Below are 24867 nucleotides of genomic sequence, written 5' to 3' on the forward strand. Positions count from 1 at the left end.
TGTTTCACTCGGATTGTCCGGAACATTGGCGCTGTCGTCCTCACGCCTCAACACAATGTCATCAGCTACAGGGTCCAGGATAAGCCAGGAGAGAAGTGCAAACATGGAACCCTTTCAATTCACAGCAGCTCCCACTCTCGGCTTGTCAGCGGTGTTGTGGGGGGGCCTGGACGGAGCCAAACAGTGTCTGGCTGAGGAGGAGGAGGGACGGGTCCTGTCAAAATATGGATAACACACCAGAAAAGTTGAGCCTTCAAAGCTTCTGGAGAGTTAAACTTTATCTATATGCATCATATAAGTGAACAGGAAGAACCCACCCGATTGTAACAGGGGTCATTTATTTCCATTAAAGCTGCTGTAGATCCGCCTGTGTCTGCCTGTGAGGGGATCCTCTTTGTCCCACGCGAAATTAATCAAGTTCCAGCCAGACTCTCCGACGAGTTGCAGATTTGTGTGGTGTGAAATTACACCATTGTGAAAAGACTCTGCTCCAGTGAAACAAAACGGAACTTTGCAACCCCCCCACCCCCCCCCCCCACTCCGTATGGGACTGTAGTCACGCAGGGCTGCCAACAAGAACTAATAAACAATATTTATGATCCGACCTTTAAAAAAAAGAACGGATCGCGTTGAGCTGCGTGACACATTGGACTTGCCGATTCCCAAATCCATATGCAAAACCCGGAACTCAAAACCACTTTAAGGACTCGGCAGCTTAATTTCCCTGCAGTTGAGGTTTATCCAGCCTGATAAAGATGGGCGAGTGTCGGCTTTACTTGTACTCATGTGAGCGGCCGTTTGGCCGAGTCTGCGGCGTCCACGTAAATTAGGGCGACATGAAGGATGAGCTGCATGAGCTAAACAAGTTCCAAAGGGATCTGTTCCTGCTTTTTCCTGTCTTACCCTCCGGCCTATTTTCAGACTTTATTTATTCACATGTTGGAGAAAAGGAGGGGACAGTGAAAGGGTTGTATACACCTCACAGCTGGAGGCTGATAGGACGTATTATAAGCCAGTGTCCAGCCTGTGAGAAAATGCCACTGCCGATCCTAAACCTTTAGAAACTACCCCCCCCTTTCTTTGTTTTTTGTCCAATTTGTTGGTGACCTGAAGGCTCTGCAGGCCAGACTCCCATCCTGTTTAACGTCTGAAGATCCTTTGGGGGGGGGTTCTAAACATGCCGGTGAGGTCTGCTCTTAGTTTATAACGAATGACGTTCAGGGGAAAAGTTCTCTAAAGAGGCAAACATAGACCATAAAGTTTTTTCAAACATTCCCAGGTCACCTCCACAGTTATGACAGCGCCTCTACAATAAAAGCATGTTTTATATCACAGCAGAGAGCACAGGAGCAGCAGCAGAAGGGAGGGGGGCTCAAAACATTTTCCTCCTGCCTCCAGAATCTTCCCATTTTCCCAGACGTGGGTGGTGGTGGGGGTCCCTTCAAGTAGGGGGTCTCGTTTTACAGTCACCTTACATCAGGCTGAAAACAAAGAGCCCCCCCCTCCCCTCCGTCCACTTGTACAAACACCCACATGTTTGGTGTCTGGGTTGGCGTCACCATTTTTGCCAAGAGAAGCAAAACCGCTTGTGTAAGTTCGCTTAGTTTTGATGCTGGAAGTGCAGGATGTTGAGACTTTTCCACTTGACACCCTCTTTTGAAAGAGTGGCTGCCGGGAAACCTTGGATGGGGAGAAGGAGCTCAGTCGCTGACTTGCCGTGTCCATTCATGTAATGCACGTGTGGGCGGTGAGATGCACAGCGCCATTCAGACGCCAACAGGTCTTCCTTGCTATGCTAGCATGCATGCACACAGGTGCTAACCTCTACACCTCTACAGCAGGATCTGGTTTGCTCATTTGGAAACACTTTGAAATTATTTTTTAACTTTAATTTATTTCAAAACTCCACGAGTCTGGAGGCAATATGTATGTTGGCTAGAGCTAATCAAAGTGGCAGAAGGTGGACATGTGGATGGTACAAACCATCACTTCTGCATGTTGATTTGTGCGTCTCCTTCAGTTTTATTTAGAAGAAAAATCAAATCAATAAAGTGATTGATGCACCGCATTATTATTTAATTCCATGCATATCTGTGCATTTATCCTGTGACTTGTCGCATCCCTTCCAGCCCCCGGGACATGAATCCCTTAGAACCAACTTACTTTGAGTTAAATCAAGGCCCCCTCCCACTCGCCCCTAATCACATTACCCTAAGTGATATGGGAACGCCAGGCCGGACTCACACTGCCTCCTTCTGTTCCCGTCTTTCAGTCAACATAAATAGCCACTCCTCTTGAGCTTTAAGTTGTCTTAAGCTCCATCTTTGGATAATAGACCATTTGCTCCCAGAAAGACCCCAGTGTGGAATAATGAGGATCTAGATGAGTACAGAGAAAGCCGAATGAGAGAAATGCAAGAGGGTGGAACAGAGGAGGAGAGCTGACACTAGGCTAATACCCGCCCCAGGACAAAAAACCATCAAAACACCTGTTTTGTCACGGAATGAGGTTATTACAGAGAATGACTACTCCAGATTTTGTAGTTGAGTGTGTGCATGCGTGTGTGTGTGTGTGTGTGCGTGCGTGTGTGTGTGTGCGCGCGCGTGTTTTTAAAAAACAGAGATGCCTGAATGGTTTTCCAGCGTGAAGAGGTTATTTCACAGTAGATTAGCGTAGTCACGATATTGCAACTTCCATATGCAGTAAAAACACGGTATTTTCAGCTGAAGTTCATCTATTTCTGTGTGACTGCCAGCATGTAAACAGACCTTCCAGCTTTACTGTACCTTTTCCAAATGACACACTGATAGGACTGCATGGGTTTCAAGCTAAATGATGGCATATAGGAGATGAGCTGGGACTGAGCGTTAACAGCGCGTTGCACATTGGTGACAAAATCAAATCAGTCTACAAACTATTTATGACTCCAGCTGCTGCAGACATGGAGTCATGATTGTGAATGAAGCCATGTTGAGCATCAGCTGATCGTCCGTACACCACACATCCTCCCTCTCATTGTGAAGTCCATCTCTTTACACTTGTCCAAACCCCCTGTGGTGTATATGTCATGTTCTTTTTGTCTTCCCCTAACTTTCTGTCCTTTTTCTGTCCCTCTTTGCTTTCCGAAGCTCACAAATACATAATTGCAGGTAAGTGAAACAAAAGGTTATCTTTCACACCTCTGGTACACACGTGCTCCTGCTTTGCTTCTTTTGTAGTCTATTACGGTACGTCTTCCAGCGCTATACACATGATGGCAGCCTGCTGTAGTGCAATTACCACCTCCAGGAGTCATTTATCACCCCTCAACAAGACATTTCTTGTTTAAAACATGACTAAATTAACATTGTGCCTTAACAAGTGCCTGCTTTGTTTGTGTCTGTTGTCAAACTGAACCAAATTGTGTGTATTGTAAGCGCTGCAGTGAGGTGTTGGGCATTCAGGGGAAGTGCGGATGAGGTCAAAGGTTAGGCATGCAGAGATTTTTTGAAGGCCCCGGTGCTTGAAGCAGTCTGTGACCCGTCCACCGCCACTTTCCTTCGGGATCTAATTAAGTGCTGCAAAGGCTCCACTCCAGCGAGCACCTGCAGTGTGCAGGAGAGTGATGGAGCACGGTCCAAAAATTCCGCCCGCTAAGCCGGAATGGAAGCACTGCTGACACGTCGGTGCGGTGGCAACACTGAATACTTATACAAGTCGTTGTAAGTAGAGCAAAAAAATATCTTTTGCTTTTTCATTTGCAGAACCTTTGTCAAACAGGAGGAGCTCCTCCCTTGGTAGCACTTGCGATCATAAGAATTGATCCATTAATCCGGCATTTAAGATAGCATACCTTTAAAAGAAAAAAACATTGAGCAACATTAGCCCCCACTGCTCGTCAGAGACAGACCCCCGCCCCCCAGGGGCGCTGTTTTCAAAGTCAGAACTGCATTATCAGTCCTTTAACGCGACTTTCAGATGTGGGTGAATGCAATTATCTGCCTGAGCAGTAATCAGGACTGGAGGGCTGTGGCTCCGAGCCTCCCTCTCTTAAGGCTGCTGTTCCCAAGTGAACGAGTGACATTCAAGCTAAATGAGAAGCTGCATGCTCAATTATTATCCAGCCCGCTGGTGGATGAGCGGCCACAAGGCGAAAATCCCTCAAAAGCTGTACTTAAGATCTATTTTTTTTCCTCCTAATGAACTTGGTGCAGAGGTGAATCTTGACAGATATGGCCTTTTTACGCATGTGTCTTTCTGTTTTACTGATGGTGAAGTTAATTGTGTTTTGTTTCCTGCTGCCGTTTCACTTTTTTCCTCTGGGCAAATTTGAGTATTTTCTGTGCGGGCGAGGGGCCGCCCCCTTTGTTATCTGTGGCATTTCACTCCTGCTTTCCTTCCTCTCAACGTCTTTTCTTGAGGCCTAGCCTTGGATGTGAGACAACCTGGTCTATCAGGGCAGCGAGAGAACTGTCAGGGCCACCCTGACCCTCAGTTTCAGCCCTCCCTCAGATAAGAGGTTAATGAGCTGACATGCTCGTAAAGTAGGCCAGAGTTTCAAGGACCATCCTAGCGATTTTTACTTGACGCTTCTTGGGTCCGTAGGCTGTCTTGACAGCGAGCCTGCCTCAATATTGTTGATTTTCTTTTGCTCCCTGGGTTAGATCTCAAAGCTCGTCTGCATGTCTAGATGATCAAATCTAGAAAGATTCGGTCGGACGGTGCTATAACGAAGCTTCGTTCAAATGGAGACTCATCCGTTCATAACATTTCATTTTGTAGCTTTTTGATTTAACTGATAGACGCGATCGTCGCTTTTCGTCGACTTGCAGACCTGCAATTCATAGTCGCAATTTGCAGTAGCTCAAAGTCGCTGCTTTCTTTTCACCATTTTATATATCAGATTAAGTTACTTAAGAAGCAAATTCAAAAAAAGTTCCGGCTGCTTGACTTTTACCACCAAGTCTGTGATCCCCTCTGCCTTTGTCTTGGCTGCATAGTTGTAGAGAGAGTGACCTTTTTCTCTGGGCAAACGCCTTTTGCAACTTCTGGTAAACAGACTTCCAGAAACTGGCCTCAGTAAGCAGCTTTCCCCCTTTTGCAGTCATTTCAGACATTACGTAACTTACTTCAGATGCCAGCATTGTCTTCCTTTAGGCCCCTGGAGACTTGATTTTGTTATATTTAAAACTCTTTCTAGAGTTTATGCACAAAAAGCCCAAACCCCACTCCCTTTATTCTAACTCATCACTTGTTTCAAGTGATCAAACTTGCAACTCAGCTTTACAGTGCTGAGCAGCGCTGCAAGGAAGCCAGATGCATTTGTAGTTGCTGTGTTTTACATAGCAACCAAAGTGCTTTGGTGTAACTGTCTTGGAAATCGACCCCTAATTGTTGAAGTAATAGTCCCCCCAAATGCTGGAACAGTTTTGTCTGTTTTTCTTTGGAGCTCATCCTTCAGTCCCAAATCGTTAATCGTGCACACGTTTTTGGACAATTCATGTCAGTTCCTGTAAGACTGTTTATTTCCACAGGTGCGTGTACTTACTACAGTTTATTTCTACGTGTACACGAAAGCTAGCAGTGTATCAGAAGCAGATGGTCTTAAAAGCATGTGTTTACTGATGGGTGGTTTGGCTGTTCTTGAAACAGTATGAATCCAAACTGCCAAAGTTATCATGGCGTGCCCACAAATGATGCTGCATTTAAAGTAATACAAGTTTTGAAGGCCAGAATGATGCAGCAGTGGGAACTGGTCTTAAGTAGCATCAAGATGGGTGAGTTTTAAGTTTTTTTAGGTTCCAATATCATTTTAAAGCATTATTTGGACCCAACCGTCAATCTAAGTTCATAATCATTCCAGTGGTGCTTGTTTTTTTTTTTGTTTTTTTTTAAATATCCTCTGATTTTGAGGAGTTTTGAATGAAGGTGGGGCTTGGAATTTCAGACAGCGTTTCAAGTGTACATTTCCAGATTAACAGCTCTGATTTGCCGTGACTTGTGTAAGATTATTGTTTCCTTGAGGCAAGTTTATTGAGTTGCACATACTCGTCTTGGCAGCTCCAGAAGCTGCCTGGAGCCTGTGTGTTTGGCTGTTAAGTCCTGTCAGGGTTATGTTCTCATCTTCCTTATTTGGAAAATCTAACCCCCCCAACACACACACACGCACACACACTGCTGTTACTTAATTGACTTTGTTGGAACTTGACCAAGGCCCCTTGTAAAGATCACAGCTACTTTTTCTTCCCTGCAGGCCTGAACATTACCCTGTTCTCCCCACCTCAACCTCACTGCAAAAACAAGATTCAGACGGCACCTTCTCTGTGTTTACTGTCCTTTCCTCTGCTACAAGCCAAATGCCAACGCCGTATCTTATCTCCAAGGATGTTGTTGAACTTTGTGTCATAATTTACGACCAAGTTTGGTATTCTGGGACAGCCTTAATCTGGGTGTCACCGTTTCTATTTTCACCCTATTGTAAATTCTAAGCACCTTTTCAGAACCGCGCTATGTTCTCTAGATATTTCAAAGTTGTAGTTTTCGATTAACGTCCGTGGGCCTGCATACATTATCTGACCAAATGTGCAATGCCCTGGATACTGATGTACCCTTCCTTAACTTTAACATCTTTGTTTTATTCCCTTCTGCTTTACGGTTTATTTACAGTAAATAAAATGTGGATTTTGGAGGAAGCAACTTCACACATTAATCACAGTGACGCTCGCTAATGATCGCAGTACGTTTGAATAACTTCATCAGCCTGGTGATGTTGATTACAGTGGCGGAGATGAAGATTTATCCAGTGAAAAATGGTGTCTTTCTCCACCTGTGGAGGATTTAACAAGGTTTTTTTTGAAAAAAAAAATTAAAACAGTGAGCGTCAAGTTTGAATCTGCTGCCATCTCATGGCGGCCTGCCGCACACTGCAGAATAAAAGTCTGCAACAGAATTGTTCCAACATCCCTTCATCCTCTACCGCTTTCCGCCCAACGGGGTCGCTGTTGGACTCTTCCAGCCGCCTTCAGGTGCGGGGTACCCCACTGGCCAGCTCCTCCCAAGGTAAACAGACAGGGGCAAACAACCATTCCCACTGAAATTCACACCTAAGGGCAACTTAAGAGGCGCTGATTCACCTTGAAAGGTAGAAACAGGGAGAATATGCAAACTGCACACAGAAAAGTTCCCCAGTGTGCTCTGGGAGGCGACAGTGCTATCAGCTGCAGTGACGTGCAGCTCCGTTTATGTTTATGTATCATAAAGGTATATAGAAGTAGTAAACAGGATTAATGTGGGGTCTTTTTACTAAGATGTAATATGTTCAATGAATTTTTTGTGCAGTATTAAAAATGCATTAGAATTCAAGAATCAGAAAACAACACCCCATCTTCTGTAATAATGGGAGTTGTTTTAAACCTCCTGTTTATATGAACTCTGCACTCGCCTGAGTGTAGGCAGCAGTGGTTAGCACGGTCTTGGAGCGACAAGGTTCTGGGTTGCCCTGTCAGGTTCTTCTGTTGTCTCTGTGGATTCTTGTTGCAAAGTTCTCTGGCTTCCCCACAAAGGCCAAAAACATGAACTTTAGGTATATTAGAGACTCTAAAATGATCTCTGTGTGTGTCCTGGTAATCTATCAAGGTTGTGTTACCAATTTCCATGATCTATGCCAATTCACACTTCTTTCTCTCCTCCCTTCTCCTCCCTCTCTACCCAGCCCCCCCATCAGCAGGAGGGTCCCCCATATGAGCCTGGTCCAGCTCAAGGTTTCTTCCTGTTAAAGGGGAGTTTTTCCTTGACACTGTTGGGGAATGAGGTCAGGCCCTGGGATTGTGTAAAGCACCCAGAGACAATTTTGACTGTAACAGAAGCTATATAAATAAAGATTGATTGAATAAATGCTGGGAAAGGCTCCATAATTTCCCAAAAAGCTGATGACAAATAGGTGAAAATTGTCCTTATAACTTTACATTCCTTTTGCATGACACTGTTTTTTGTATTCTCAACCTTAGATTGCCTCCATTTATTTATTTATTTCCAAAAAGAGTGATTAATCTCTGCTATTTTTGTCTCTCACGATTTGAAGCAGTTGGGCTGTTATGACGCGCGAATACACTAGGTGGCGCAGATGCACCAACGCCAAGTATAGGGAGGTGGCTCTAGGAGCTGCTCACCTCCTTCTCCTCCATCCTTGATATGAAGAGTAAAGCTGCACACTTCCTCCTCCTCCTCCTCCCATCCTCTCTGGGGCCACACTCCACATACAATAGAATAAAAGCAGTCTGCGGACACTCTGCCCCGCGTACAATCGTTTGACTTGGAAAAACAACTGCAACTCGGGCGAAGTGTGCTGTCGCAGAGGTCTTTTAGTTTAATTATGTTTTTTATGGTGCATCTGCTCTTTAGAAAGAGGAAAAATAGACCAAGGGGGTGACAGGAATAGGGAATGAGAAGAGGAGAGATTGATTTGACGCAGAAATATTACGAGCTCATATACAGCCCAGTCGTTAAAATGAAGACGGGGGAGGGGAGCTATGAAAGTGGGGGGGGGGGGTTGCTCTCCATGCACATTCATATTTAATTTGTCATTTGAGCTACTGTTGCGTCAGTCAGTGTAGGGTCTGAGTAGCCGGTGAAGAGTCTCCTTGGACACTGTCGAGCTCTACTGGGGTTATTGTGTTGCCAAGGACATCGTCTTCATCATAACCCAGTAGGTCAAAGGGAGGGGTTCATATCTAGGTTATGGTAGTATAATCTCTTTCAACCATGGTCGCACCTCCTGCACATGTAAAGTGCTTCTGTGCATGCGTGTACCCAGTGCTGCTAAGTAGGTAAATGCACATGGGGGTCATCCCATCTGTTGTGTGTGTGTGTGTGTGTGTGCAGCCTCCCCCACACCCCACCCTGTTCCTCTCCAGATTAAGGGAGCTGTGTTGAGTGCCTGACCCAGAATTCCACCCCCCCGTCAAAACACGTACACATGCACGTGCACACACAGACATACACACACTTCTTTCCCCGTGTAACCCCCATTTTCTCCTCCGGACAGACGGCCTCATGGGAGGCACGCGGGGTGAGGTCTCAATTAGTGGGTCTGGCCAGTTGTGTTGCATTCATGGACCAAAACTGATGAAGAATGGAAGTCAAAAGCAGCGGTGTCAGCTCTGGATCAGGATAGTTAGACTTAAAGGAGCCACGAGTTCAATCATAGTCCCCAAGCTAATATTCATTCACACAGTCAGTCTCATCTTTGAGCAAGCACCATGTCGCACATAGAATCCAATTAAATGAATATAACATCACACAGTATATACGGATTAAATGTCTCTGGCTTCAGGCTGGCCTCATGTACCTCGAAATATTTCTCTTATGTTGCAATAACAGCAACATGCACATGTCCTCCCTTCCCCCATCTATGAATCTGCTTCATCTCTGTCCCAGCTTTAGCTTCCCTGCCATGCATCCATCCATCCATCCATCCATCCATCCATCCATCCATCCATCCATCCATCCTTCCATCTCCAGACATGCTCCTCAGGCACTGACCCAGTGGGGGCTTTGTTTGAATCCAGGCCACACCCTGAGAACCCACTTTTGTCTTGTTTGCAGCATTAGCGCTGGAGGCTCCGCTAAAGCTCCACAAACACAATTCAGCGCTGAAATATGGGCAGACATCTTTACACTGTGTGAGTTTAGGTAATGGATCTTCTTTGACACCCAAACAATTAAATCTATCTGCTTTTAAAACCAAGAGGCAAAAAACAACCCTGACACGGGTGCGACTGTGCATTGGAGCCAGCTTTAATCACCCCAGTTGCGCAGAATGCCCTTTGCGTCCCTCTTTCACTACCAATTAGCATCACGGTGAGTGATCCATTTGGATTTTAACGCGGCTTTAGTGCAGCGTCATCGGCCCATGCTGTAACGGCGAGGAGGCTTGTTTGTGAAAGAGCAACACGACATATGGAGCGTTATGATCAAGCCACGAGGATGCAAAAATCCTTTTTTTGCGTTAGCGGAAAGCATGCTCCATCAAGTAGGGTGTGGGAGGCAGCATCTAAAAACCATTAACAGCCAGTCTTCCTCTGCAAACCTAATGACTGCATGTTAAAAATAATGTTTATCGGAACAGCTCCAGCATTAGAAGTGATTCTGAAAAATGACCCAAGAAAAGGGGAAACTGTGCCCCGTGCTTTTAAGCCCCGCGAAGAGGCCTGTGCCTTGTTTGTACGGTTTCATCACTTGCTTGTCCAGTCCTGCTGGGATCATTTCGAAAGGACTTGAAAATTCATGTTTCATAATGTGTCTAGTAAAAATTATCACTGACTTTAAGCTAGGGTGAATAGAGTAAATTGGTTGTGGGATTTAATACCTACCATATTTATGAGGTGATTGTGCCCGGTGGCAAGCCACATTTGTCATTTACAGAAAAAAAAGGGAAAAAAACAACATGGCTCGTAATTGATAAGATAAACAGCCTCTAATGGGGACTTATTTTATAAACCTTACAGACTGAATTAAGCATTTTCCCCATGATGTTTGGTAACGCTAATCCATCCCCCGCTTTTTTTCTCACGATGTTGCATGTAACATCGCTATCAGACATTTTCAATTATGGTGTGTTCCCGAGGCTAAATAATTATGTGAGCTCAAAGAAGATACATCAACCCCATTTTTTTGGATTGAACGTTAAAGTGGTTCGATTTAATTCAATGTTATTTGTACTCACTTCCGTGATGTTACTGGGGGAAATGGGAGCGCCGGGGGAGACACGGTGGCGGCGAAGTCCATTAAACACTGGTGGGGAGACGAAGGTGACGGGCCCACTGCTGTAAAAATGATGGGGAGGCGGGTGCACAGTGACGTTCAGGGGAGTGAGATTTGTGTAATTGGCACTTCCTGCCTTCTTGTCACATACCTGCTTAATTGGCGTGCCAAGAGGTGGGAGGGTGAATATAAGTGGTGGAGGATTGGTCGGGGCGTGCGCGTGCGAACCGAAAGCAGGAAGCGAAGGAGCACTGAGTGCATCGTTCTTGGAGTCAGAGCGCAAGCTCATCGGCATAAAACATTAAAAATTAACGCTGACCCAGAAAGTCTGACAAGCCCTTTTTTTCCAAACTCCCACACCCCCTCTGTCACCTCTCCTCTGTCTGCCTCGTGCACTCACACCCAGCAAGTCGGCAGCAATGACACTAGATAGTCTGTGTTTTGTCGAGTTGGTAATGAGGACTCAACGGGGGGAAAATCAGAGGAATTGGCGGATGGGACCGGATGAGGGAAGCCGGGTTCACCCTCTCGTTAAAATGAGAGGTGTTTTGCTAGAGACAAGTGGCCAACCCGGTGCTCTTTGTACCCCCTCACCGGCATCGTTCAGCCACTTCACAACTGCGCAACAAGGCAAGAGCGCCTTTTATCACCTGCGTTCATTTGGAATTTAAGAAGAAAAAAAGAACCAGTGCCATCTTCTGTCATTGACTCCCTCCTCTGCAAACGGCTCCATTCTCGACTCTCCTTGGCTGCCTGATCAGAGTTTTATTCTAAAACAGAAGGCCTGCTCCTCTGCCCAAGGCTTTGCGCCTTGCTGCAAGATCGGTTTCTCAGTAAATCTCCTCTAATTAAAGGCACGCATTTTCAATTTAAACTTTACTGCCCTTTGAAAAAAAACCACCCCCACATAGTTTCAAATTTCGGTTCCTATGCGGCGATAACGCAGCAGCTTTTTCATGGAGACGCAGCGGCTGTAGCTTTTACTCATGCATCAGTGCGGTTTTTTTCGGGGGGAAACAAATGGGCGCAACGCAGCCTGTTTATCATGATGGACTGCAGATGTCTGTGCGCGGTCGGGGCACTCTGGAAATGGTCCGGGCAGAGGAGGAGGGAAGGAAAACAAATGCAAACGAGAGTCTCTCTTGGTCTGTCTCTGCTCGCCTCTTCCTCGGGCCATCTGTGGTCCGTAATGGGCATGATGGAAATTGAACTCTGGGCGAAATGTTTTGTGTGCCTCTCACGGAAGCGAACCTCTGCCCTCCCCTCCTCTCGGAGGTCAGTATTTGACACTCTGTTCTTCGCCAATAAGGACCTCTTTAATTGCTCATTTTAATATTCCCGGCCGCTTCGGGGAGTCGTTCACCTCCAGCCCTCTCGCGCAGCGTTGAGCATTACCTGTTCATTAAGGCGACCGATTCGCCCGATCGATAAGATGAAGAGCAATGTGACAAAAGAGCATAAATCGAGCCACTGGAGGGGGGGAAAAAAGAGCGATTTTAAAGGGTAAGAACTTTAAAATCATTTCACTTTCTTTACGCTGGGAGTAGTCAGGGATCGGGCCTCTTCAAATCACCGCCTTGTTTTCCGTATCCGTCTGAGTAAATGCCAGTGCGGTTTGTCTGAGTTTCCAGGAGAGATTGGTCGCACACAAGACAAGAATATAAATGTTTATCCTCGGTAATGGGTCCTTCTACATCAGCCTCTGTCCCCCCCCCCCCCCCCCCGCTACTTGACATGTCCTGGAGGGTCATGTGGTGTAATTCTTCTCTGCAAGGCCAAAGCCACAACTAAAAGGCCACTTTGTGCTTTATTGGCAGCAGAGGTAGAGGTGGTCGATGAGTCAACATTATTGACTTGGGGATATGGGACTGGGCAGAGATAAACTGCTGAAGGGATCATCAAGCTTACTCTAAGTTCTGCTTTGCGTTATCAGCTGTTTTTTTGAGCCAAGGTCACACTCCATGGCTTCACGGGCCACGTGCGTTTGTGCAAATACAATGATGCACAACCTTTTTGCATACAAAGATTTCGAATGAATACCTCCTTTTAAAGGTTACTTCAGTGGGTGGCAACGTCACCCCCAGCAATAAGCGTCAGTGGTTCATTCCAAAGTTTGGGGGCCTTCATGTGTCGTTGCAGGTGGGTCTGTTTTCTCTCGTCTTCCGAAGAAACGCACAAACTGAGTCAGGTTGTCACACTACTGCTATTTCTCTGCAATTTCTCTGTCAAATATCATCAATTTTGATGATACGATTTTGTTGGCGCTGAACAAGCTACAGCCGAATTATGCAGGTTTGGAGAGGACTCGGCAGGCGCTCAATGCAGTTTCTGTTTATTGAGCTCGGGTCAAAGTCACATTTTATCAGGCCGCTGCGCATTTGCACTGCTTAGACTTGTTATACAACTACTGCAATCCACCCTGTTTGCCTCTGAGAAGAAATACAATACAAACTTTACCGTACCATCCTGAACTAAAGCAAACAAGCTGAAATGCTCCAATGTGTGTTCTGTGTTCTGCAAATGGAGCAGTAACCTGTTCAGGCTTTCCACTGGAGATATTTGGGATCGGGTCCTGTCTTCTCCCTCACCCTATTTGTGGCTAAGCTGTGATTAGGAAATAATTAAACTAATTTGAGGTAATGACACACTGAAAGAATATTTATTTAAGTGCAACATTTTAGATTAGACCTGGATATAGATTAATTTCTCCTGAGCCGCGATTGCCAGCAGAGAGAGGAGTGTGCATGTGTATGTGAGAGAGAAAACTTGCAGGAACACATAATTCTGAAAAAAGCAGAGGAAAAAGGTCAGTCCAGGTGTAAAAAGACCACATTACTGACCTTGTTAAACAATGTCCCGACAGAGTTTGTTTGGTAGGTTTTTGTGTGTGCGATGACACGCACCATCATTGAAATCTGCAGTCAGAGATGTAGTCAATGATCTCCTGCCTTCGTTATCCAATCCACTAGTGGCAGACTTTTAAGTATGAATACAAACGCATAAACTACAGCTAAATACAGGTCATATTGGACTTCCCATTTTGGTCACCGAGCCGGTGCGGTGGTTAGCACATCAGTGGGGAACCTCCTTCTGTTTGGATAGGCATCTAAAAACAGACACGGATTAATTGGAGACTCTTAATTGCCTAAAGGAGTAAGTTAATGGTATGTTAACGCACTGGTGACCTGTCCAGTATCTTACCACACAGGATAAGCTTCATGTCCCAGCTTAGAAATAAGCAAGAAACAGAAGATCAGTGAATGCATTCAAACCAATTAAAGCTCTTTCTGTATGTTCAATCTATAAATCATTTCAGAAAACAGTGCGAATCACATTCAAAATGAGCACCAGCACAAATTAAGTATCACCTCAGGATGCACATTGGCTGGTGCTGCGGTGCTCAGACTGTGAGCCAAAGCTCATTCAGCTGCTTCTCCTTTCCTTCAGCTTCATCCAGAGGCTGAGCCAGCAGACCAAGCTGGCAGGCTTAACCCAACAAGAAGAGCTCCCCTGGGGCCTAATGCTGGAGAAATCCTCCCTCCCTCCCAAATCTGAACCTCGAATGTAGCCTGACATCAACTGTTAGACCTGCCAGTGCAGCATGCTCTCCTCAATGATGTAGACACACAGGCCCCCCACACACACGTGCACACACACACACACAGACACACCATTCTCTCGTGCAGACAGCAAGGTCTTGAGGGTTATGCTGCTCAATTCCTCCCCTTCTTTTTATTCCGTGGTTCTTCCTCTATCTTGGCAGAAGCCGGCTTGGACCTCTCCTGCCAGCTATTACCCTCTTGCTGGCTCTCTCTTACCTTCACCTTACTGTCATTGCAGCTCCCCTGTGTTTTATTCTGCCTCTCTCACTATTTATTTCTCTCTCCCTCTGTCTGGCTTGTCAAGCTCTTAATATCTAATCCCACTTTACTTTCTTACTGTGCTTGAATTGCTATGGAATTGCCATTAAATGATATATATATCTTCCTCTTTTCGATAAAAAGTGCACATAGTGGACATAGTAGAATTTGGGTGTGCGTGTGTCTCTCTCCATCGTATATTCATATGTGAAGAGATAAGTTTGTGGCCCTGATCTAAATTTAATTAAAAGTTTTAGGATTAAATGCCCTTGATTGATGAATGTGAATTTATTTTTAAACTAATTACTAATTTGATAGTAAAGGAATAAGGTTATGGTTATGAATTAAGGTCTGAGCTATAGTCTTTTAAAATGAATTTGAAATAAATGGTTTCTCCCATGTGTGATTTATTTTGTGTGTGTGTGTGCGTGTGTGCGTGTGTGCGTTCTTGCTATGGTTAGGGTTACTTGGGATGATTAGGGTCAGGACAAAGGGCCAGGGAATGCATTATGACCATGAAAGTGTCACAACGATAGAAATACAAGGCTCGTGTGTGTGTGTGTGTGTGTGTGTGTGTGTGATTGGCTGTGCCTTTAACCTCTCCATTTCCCTTGCTCTGAAGCAGATTGCATTAGCAGGATGTGGGCAGCTCTCTTGGGATATAAGTAAGCCACAAGTCCCCCACCCACCCCCGAACACACATATGCAAAACTACAGTCTTGCCATCCCATCAAATCCCTCAGGGCAGCTCACCAGCCAGCAAATCATTTATCATGTAGTAATGGCTCTGATGATCTCCCCCCTCTCCTCATCTCTCCACTTAAAGGGTTTGCCCTACATTCTCAATCACCGGCCGGCAACCGCTGCCCCAAAGCACACGGGGGTCCCAATCTGTGTCCGCAGATCTAAAACAGCTTTCAGAATCGTACCCACTTTGGGATAATCGCTAATCTCGTGCCAGATATCACGTCAACTACCAGCGAAACTCCAGCATTGTTGCACCGTGACCCTCAAGCAGAATTATAGGATATATGGTGCCGTGATATGGAATGTTTATTTGGATGGGAATACTAGAGTGTGTAACTGCTTCCCAAACTAGTGACAACAACAACTCGGACGCACAGCAGACTCTAAAGGATTATTGATCCGCTCATCCAAGTCTAATTTGCCTGCTTTACGCTGTTGTAAATGAAATATCTCTGAGGACACAGTCTAGGGAAGCAAATTTGGGCCCTGGGAAATCCTGTAGGCGATGGAATGTTTTATAATCTAAATGATTAACAGATTAATCAAAACAGAGCTTAGTGGATATGGGGATAAAAGCAAATCATCACCAAAATGTGGAGCTGATGATTGCTACTGTGATGTGGGAATGATAAAAGTCAGCTCTGCGTGTGTGCTTGTGCTTTTTTAAATCGGGAATAACGTGTGGCTAGTTTATCGTGCGGTGAAGCTAAATCAAAAAAAGAGAATGTCGTCAAAACTTCGAAGGGGGGGAGACAGAAAAAGGACCTCACAAAAGGGAAAAGAGTAGGAAAAAGCAATTGGATGACAACCACTGTAGAATCCTGCCTCACCATGGAATGAAAACAAGACTCCCCCGTGTTGGATTTTTATTTTCTTTAGTCCTTTTTGGTACCCTCCGGTGTAAAGCTTTTCAGGCGGGCCTGATTGGTAAACATGAGGTGGTGCCGACAGGATTTATTTATTCGTAAAAAAAATCCACAAAGTGCTTTTCGTCTCTTTGGTATTTTGGATCGTCGTAATTACACATTCCTGCATAAATTGTCACAATAATATTGATTCATATACTGCCTTTTTGATAAAGGTACCGTGCAATTTTTAACTTCTTGCAGAGGATATGACGTGTGTATCTCATAGGATCACCATGTGTCCCCCTGTGGATGTATTCATCATCCTCTCACCGTAATTAGAAATAAGGGTTAACAGAAAAAAATTGAGTGTTAGCTTCCTCCAGATGTATTTACCAGTGCAATGCTAATGCTAGAAGCCCTTAGTTTTCCATTGCAAACAGCCTAAGAACGCCTGCACCACGTCGTCGGTCCGTCCGCCATCTCGGAGAAGATGTCTCCGATCAGCTATCAATGATCCTGCCTCATGTTGCGGAACTCCACCATTGGGAAATGTTCTGACTGAAGACCACACCCCAGAAGAACCCTCCCCTCGGCGCTCTGTCACGGTTTCTAAATGTTCCTGCAGCGGTGAAGCTGATGTATTCAAACTTCTTCAGCCTCCCGGTCTGAAATCTCCTTTGACGTCTTTTATGTTTTTAATTCGTGAACGTATTTTGGACTTCAGGACGAAACGTGCTTGAAAAAGCAGCGGCTCCTTGGCGCCGCACTCTTAGCGACAACAGCTAATCAGCGTAACTATCGAGCGCCTGGCTCAGTTGTTGCCGTGGAGAGGTGAGACATGATCCGAACAAGGGTCCCCGGGGGAGCCACCGAGCCGCGCAGGGTCTCGTAAGGGTCATGTAGCAAAGATCTGGATTTGATCAGGAGGTTGAGGGGGGTAGGTCGCTGGTGGAAACCTGAGAGAAGAAGTGGGACTGAGGATGTCTGGGGGGAAAAAAAGGAAAAATCAGCACGTTTCTAACAAAGGCTTTCCACTTTTCCCTGCTTTGGATGCAGGTAACATTGTGTCCAGGCCTGTGGACGGCCAATGAAAATGTTACAGCGTTATCATTCAGGAAATGTAGTGGCACGTGGAGAAAAGAAAAGGAAGAGGTAAAACTGACTGAATGCAAATGACTTGCAGGTGTTGGAATGGAAATGAAATGAATGGCAGATGAGGTGTTTCTGCTCCCCTCGCAGAAACACAGCGGCAGGAGTGACCCAAATTGTGAGAAGCGCGGCTGCCAATCGCTGCGAGACAAGCCTCGCCTCATTCCTCTCCTCCACTCCTTCTTTTTTGTCCCCCCTTTTCTCTCAATCTTTTCTCCCTCTTGTGCCCTTCGATTTTCTCTCCTCCCCATCATCACTGGGATGGTTTTTCAAAATCAAATCACACACACACACAAAAAAATCATCATTTCTTTCAAAACGCAGCGTGGCGTTTCCTGCATAAGGGGTGTTACCGTAGCAACGAGGTGGTAATTCATCCCATTGGTATCTTGCACGAATTTGATATAAAGCAGTTGGACTGGGATATCATTATATTCCGATGCGTGTGCAGCGTCTGATGCTCCAGCCCACATTAACCTGTGGTGGAAAGGAATTTTTTTCTTCCCAGGGGACTCGGATGTAGAAGGTGCTGAGTGACTCAGGTGGATAAATGTTGGGGTGGGAGGGGTTGTCTCAAAGATCATAATTGTGTACCTGGCTGATTAATATGGGCTACACGACGCCGCCAGACGCTGAATGGCTCTTTTAGTCCACGTTGTTCCTCTTCATTTACTGAGTTTATCAATTTGTTACTGAGATGAATAATGGATGAGGCGGCGCGTTGCCTCGGCGTCACGCCAAGCTCATCATCGTCGCGCACTTCTCGCACACGCGCGTGCAAAAGAAGAAATGGTACCATAAGCCCACTGTACCGTCGCTTCCAGAAGTTTGGTCCACCGACGCAGCTCGTCCACATTTTTTCCCTCTTGTTGATGAAAAGGCTAGGGATCGCAGGAACAAAATGGCGGCGCGGAGCACGGAAATACTTCAAAGTTAATCGTCTCTTAATAAGGTTGCCCTTTCACTCTTTTTTTTTTCTTTATCTTGTACACGAGTCTCCAAGAAAAGCAGAGCTTGTACCGAGTCTGCATGGAAAGAGGGAGGCAATGAGCCTATGGGCGAGTGACAATCCCGCGTCACCCAGGCGTCAGTCGGAATATTCAGAAGCTGTGTAGACGCGAGTGATGTCGTTGCTATTATCTCTCTGTCCACAGCTTTAAAAACACAGGACAAATACTTTCATTCACTCGCCTTTTATGGACACGCCAGCCAGTAGCCAAATGGAGGCCAGCAAGTGGGAGAGATTAAGGGGTTCTGTGCTGTGACCCAGCCTCGGAAAGTAATACAGTTTATTGATCCTCGGCGAGAAATTCTATTTGTCTTTTCTGTTGAGAGATGGAGGTCAGAGGTCAGGCCGGGCCACAGGACAGGACTCTGGGACTCGAGGCAATCTCCCGACTCGCTAAAAGGCCGTTCCAGAAGGAAGAAGTGTTCTTGTTAATCGCGGGTTGTGGTAAAATGAGCTCTTAACTATAAACACTTGAAAGGGAAAAATCAGTAAGTCCTCTAAAGTGGCTTTGGGAGAAATCTCTGCACGCAGCTTCTCAGCAGTTTTTTTCCCTCCCTTGTCATAAATTAAATAAACAAATATTGCCTAAATCCAGCTTCCACCTCTGCGTACCTTAGTATCACAGTTTTTTTAGTAGATCATATAGTGGCATTTGGAAGGAAGGGGCCTTTCTGTTGAATGCCATGCTATTTTGCTTATCTTGCATATATGCTTGCGGGTGTTTGAGTGGATAGAAGCTGCACAGCGCTTGAATCCAGGTTTTTCCCAAGACCACATGCAAAAACCCACCAGTTAGAAATGGCATTGATAGTTACCAGTAGTGAGTATCCCACAGCTTTCCTGTGTCATGCATAACGTCCTCATCGGCTCACACGGTCACGGGCTAACGCATGCATGTCAGCCTCAAGGTGGCCACGCCCGAGGCCGTTTTACCGCCCTTTCCACCGGGCGCGCTGTGGCAAATGATAGCCGCTAGAACTAATCCGAGGCCATTCTACTTGACTTTTGCCTTTCCGTAGAATTGAATGCTGCAGAGAACGCAGGGCAAGTCGATTTTGTGTGGTGATTTGCACTCGGCCGTTCGCTTCGGACGCCAGATTTGACAAAGCCTGTTGTCAATCTTATGCACATTGGAGCAGGCAGCCTATCAGGTGGTTGTAGTAAATGTTCCTCACAAATCCACCAACGCGTTTTCCGATCGTTATGTGTTTATCTGCTCTTGGTTGTTCATTTCTAGCAGACTAATTCACTGTTTCAAATGATCGCCTCTCCTCATTGATTACTTCATTCCGCTCTTGTTCGGCGCCGCTGGAATACGTTCCCCTTGTCTGCAGACGCTCGGCAACGTCCCGAAAGTTGCCCTTGCTTCTCCTTTGTCTTCGGAGCATTTACACCATTACTGCACACGTTTGCGTGCAATCTGCCGCTCACTCCTTTCAGAATAAAGGCGTGCCAGCGCTGGAAGCGTCTGAATGCCTGGTGCAAAGCGGGTCATTCCTTTTGCAGGCTGGTTGCAGCCAGAAAAACAGTTCTTTCGTCATCGTGGAACGCGGGCTCCTCTGACTGTAGCGACTCCGCTAAGAGGAACTGGAGTTGTTTGTGAAGAAGTAGCCGAGACGCTGTCAGACTTTACAAAGTGACTTGAGCACATGCTGTCTGATTAGGCATATGAATAATTTATATCCCTTTCATTTATGGGCCGGGTCTACACAAGCGGCCATCGCTCACCAATTAATATTCCCTCTCTGTCCTCTCTATGGGAGGACCCAGCTCGATGCTCCGCCACTGATGATATGGTTTAAAAAATAGACAGCAAAGGGAGGGCAGCATGTTTATTACTGTAAATGCAGCAGAGAGTTTCACTGGTTGCAATAGCTTGTCACTGTCACTTGGAAGCCACAAAGCCTATTTGGAACATGCACTTGTGTTCAGTTTGCCACCGCAACGCATGAACGACTTCACACAACGCTTTAAAAAGTCTGATACGAAGGTGTTTTGAGCAAATGCATATTGATGTAAAACATAGAGCCTCTGCAAGAGCCCAACACTAAGACTTTGACAGATGCTGGAGTCCAGAATGGACTATTTCAAGCCAATGTGCATAATGACGCCTCAGACGAGCGGCTCATTAAATAAAACCTTCGCGTGTGGACGAGAGTGGTTGATGCATTTCCCTTTCACTCCCCTCCTCTTGGCATCATTATCTGTTCACAGCAGTGCGTCATATTTCCCCTCGCCTTCTTATTAACTCGCCAAATCGCACTTTATGTGTCTGAGTGTTAACCTACTGACTCCTGCGAAATTCTTCACTTCGTTATCTCATCATCTTGCCCGCTTCCTCCCGTCGGCTTAGACCTGGGCCATCTTATTTATCATCTCCATTATATCTTTTTAAAAATGTAAACATGCTGGAATCCACATTAGATGTTGAGGTGTAATTCAATTACGTGACTCTGCTTCACAATAACTCTGAAATGGAACTGAAGTCTGCGTAGGATGGGCATAGTTGAAGCGGGGAGGAGCATTTGGGTGTGTCCCGGGGCTGAATTAGAGCTGTGCAGCAGCAGGGGCAGATAGCAGAAAGCCGAGAGTAAAATAAGTGAACTGAAGTGGAAAAACTCATTCACTCTCCCAAGACTTTCTTTTGCAAAAACTTCACATTTTCACCAGTAATGCTTTTTGATGAATGCCCGATCATGAAAGATAGTCTTTGCCTGAGAGTTTTGCAGAGCTAGGAGTGACTCAAAGATCCCGCAACATTTTTTTTTAATCATTTGAATGTTTCATACAGACATTTCTGTGTGAAAGTATGTTTCGCCCATCTGTCCTCTGTTCACACCGTTGCATTAACTGCAGCTGGGAGTCAGCCATGTTGAAAGGACAGCTTCCAGCTCATAATGACTGGTCAACGTAAGCCTCCCACCAGTTTCGCCACATGACGGGGCCGGTGCGACTTGGCCGGCTCCCTGTGACAGATGGCTGACTTGGCCAGAGACTGACATCTGTAACATCCTTCAGCTCCATCAGACGCGCCTTTTCGAGGCAGATTCTGTCGGAGCCGGACGCTCCACCGCAGACTGCGTCCCTCTGTCTTCCTACACAGTCACCACAATTGGCTCCATATGCGACACAACAGAGACGGGTCAACCTCTAGCGATGCATCCAGCGTTCACAGGTGTCAATCCATCGCTGCTTCCCTTTCACCCTGACTCTTCTACTATTTTAATTCACCTCCCGCTATTGCCATATCTTGGAATCATTTCCTATATGGCTATTAAGGGAAAATGCTGCTGCTGAAGACCTGAATAAACAGGGCAATGCAGCAAATGGGGAGGATATTACATCTTGTAATCATTATTGTTGCGGCTATTGGTGTGCAGGAGGAAATGTGTGGCTAATGATGACTTACTCCTGCGTAAAGAACCAGTACAAATAAAGTATGTTCACTGGGGTGCAGGTCTGAGATCATCCATTTTGTTGAGGCCAGTAGCAACGGCTTGTTTCATTCCCCATGTACAAACGAGAACTGAATGTCCAGCAGTGAACAAGAACTGAATGAGTCCCTGGGCTAAGTGTTGGCTCAACACGGGCTGGAGAAGCAGGTCGCGTGGGACGGCGTGGGCGGATGAGGCTAATGTAGCCCAAAGCATTGAGTGCGGACAGGTGGATCGTGTTGTAGATTCTCGTGGGGATGGCTGTGTAGCACCAGCCGGAGGATCTCACACACAGATTTGATTAATGGCAGAGATTCTCTGCCAAAACGCTGCATTTAAAGACCTGAGCACTAGTGTTTTAGTGTTTCTCAAACCAAAGTGACATCCCATACACTCCCCATGCTTCTCCAACTGCAAATGATCATAACTTTCCAGGATTTTGAACATATTGATAGTAAATTAAGACTTGATTTGAAGGTGAAATTGTCCAGCAGTTGGGCTGATTTCTTTAATCTTTTCATCTGAATATAGAAATTGACCACAGCATAGAGAAAAGCTCAAATCGTTACCAGGAGTATTAAAATACTAAATATACTGAAGAGTATAAGGGTCATATGACTCATATGTTCGTGGCCTTCGTGGTGTTGTGATCTGCATTCATGGCTGGCACTCCTGCACACACACATTCACTGCAAAGACGACCGCTTTCTGCAGTATCTGTTTTGAATATCTGCTGCAGCAACTTTCTTTAGTAACCTGCTGAAGCAGAATTGGCACATTCCTCCAGTGCACATTTGTCGTGACAGCAACAGTTTTAGCTCCCCCCAAGTTCTACAGGAATTATTGCGACTGCAAGAGGCCCTGTGTGGCCTGTCTTAAAGGACATGAGGGGATCTGTTGGACACCGCTGTGAAGTCCGAACTATGGTGATTGAGGTTAATGCTACAGCTGAGCGACTGTTGTCCATTGGGTGAGCAATCTCACATCCTGCACGGACGGATGCACATGAAGAATTCAACATCTCTTGATGTCGACTTAATATCCCTGAAAGTGAATTTCGTGGCCTTGAATTTAAAAGTGGCCCTGGGATTGGTACCACAATAAGTGGTGTTTGGCAATTCATATAATGCACTCTGGCAGGAAGCACGTATCAGTACTTCCAGAGTGACCTTTGGGACCAGACGGCGAAGGATTTCTCATTACGTCCACCAACGTAACGCATGAAATAAAACAAAATTTGACTGTTGGGCATTGGACTATCGGAGGGGGGGGCACATACGAATAGCTGATGTGGCCAGACAGGTTTTACGCTAGTAATTATTAAATCCATTCTAACTTTTTATTGACTTCATCCTTTTCCTCCTGTTCATTAAGTCCCTGATTCAGAGTGGACAGCAGGACGGGATGATCTTTAATGCCATTAGCGAATGAAACAGCACCACTTCTGATGGTTCTAATAAATGGGCCACTCTAATGGGTTTTTTTTTCTCTACTCATCAGCAGACGTGCGTTCCCAAGCACCCTCGTCCACACTCAGAAATGTCCCATTAAGCGACGGAGCTCTTTACACTACTTTCCACAAACAGTAGGCCTCAGTGTAAGGCTGAGAAAGCACTACTTATCTGATCAGATGTAGGATCATCTATCATCAGGACCTCAAGCGTCAGATTTCCTTACATGGTCAATAATATCTACATATTTGAGGCTGAAACAGTGATTTCACCTTTCAGTTGTTGATATTATGTAAATATAGAGCCAGGTGCATGCAGTCTCTTCACAGGACTGTTCTTTTAGCCTTTGGGAGAACTGTAAATGCTACTTTTTCCCTCTCTTAGGTCTGTCAGATTAACTCCAGCCAACCAGAATGCGGGGATGCACGCTCACACATTAAAATGCCAGTTGGTCCCAGACTAATTGTAAAGAAACAACTCAGACAAAATTAATAAAATAGAAAGTTAAATTTCACTTTTTTCTTCCATGATTTCAACATTCATGGTATCAGCCTGTCCACTTTTCAGTTGCCATGAATACTACCCATTATAAATAGCAGTGGAGATGCACATATGTACACACAGACCCTTATGTTTCTATATTTAGGAGTTTCTAGGCATAATGCATTACGGAGCCCCTTACCCTAAGCCTAACATCTCAATTTACCGGTACTCCGTAACCCTAATCCTGACCTAAACCCAATTCTAACCACAACCTTAAAACCACGTCTTAAGCCTTAAACACTCCTTTGAAGTTGCGAGGACCAGCCAAAATGTCCTTATTTCCCAAAAAATGTCCTTACTTTGCTAATTGAATGCAGATGTTGGTACTCAATATGTAGCAAGCACAAGAACACACACACCTACACCTTGATTGAAGCATCATTCCTGAAAAGTCATGGAACTTGACAAAATTTCTTACCCTCCACACACACACTGTGCCACAGCACATACATATTCATGCACAAACACACTCACATCTCATATCAAATATAACTCATGCCACGCTAATAAGCAAGAGGGCGGCTCTTTTGGCTCCTTAATGAAAATTGCCATTTCAAAGTCTTCAAAGAGAGATGTTAACCTCGTGTGATACTTGGGCCATTAAAAATGGATCAAAGCGGTTGAACCTTGATGTCGATGGAAGATCTTCTTTGGTTTGTGGCAGCAGAACAAAATGCCACATCGACTCTGTAGCAGCCTCTGCTGGCGGAATCTGGTATTTATTCTCATGCTGTGACGTCTGCGGGTCAAATGCTCTGTTGATTTTTCAAAATTCTTTAAGCTCTTCATTAAGCCAAATTTCCATGTCAAAGAGACAACTGCGTGTTGATTAACACCGTCATAAGTGCAAAATTCGACACAAAAGTGGCCCTAAGAATCAGCAGCTGTTTCCCGTCTTCTTTTCAGTGACTCCATCAATCAATGTTTTGTTATGCTGTGTGAGATCTGGTGTGATTGTTTGGGGTCTAGGGGCTGAATATAGTGGGGAGCAGCACCTCCGGGTGAATGTTGTTGCAGATGATGGTTTGGATGGGTTGAACTCTTGACCCTCAAAAGACAGGAAGAACTGGTACCCCTCATTATGTC

General features: G+C 45.5%; 1 protein-coding gene across 7 annotated transcripts in view; it reads left to right on the forward strand.

Annotated features, from left to right (window-relative positions):
- agrn (agrin) overlaps window positions 1–24867 on the forward strand; it is a 199016-nt gene that overhangs the window by 45391 nt on the left and 128758 nt on the right. For 5 of the 7 annotated variants that reach the window (XM_057039710.1, XM_057039704.1, XM_057039706.1 and 2 more), the window contains exon 3: window positions 3129–3149. The exons of the other annotated variants lie outside the window; for them this stretch is intronic. In XM_057039710.1, the coding sequence (XP_056895690.1) occupies window positions 3129–3149 (21 nt within the window). The remainder of the gene's footprint in view (window positions 1–3128; window positions 3150–24867) is intronic. 7 annotated transcript variants of the gene reach the window in all.

Source organism: Takifugu flavidus, chromosome 8 (genome assembly GCF_003711565.1).
Source record: "Takifugu flavidus isolate HTHZ2018 chromosome 8, ASM371156v2, whole genome shotgun sequence".
Taxonomy (NCBI): domain Eukaryota; kingdom Metazoa; phylum Chordata; class Actinopteri; order Tetraodontiformes; family Tetraodontidae; genus Takifugu; species Takifugu flavidus.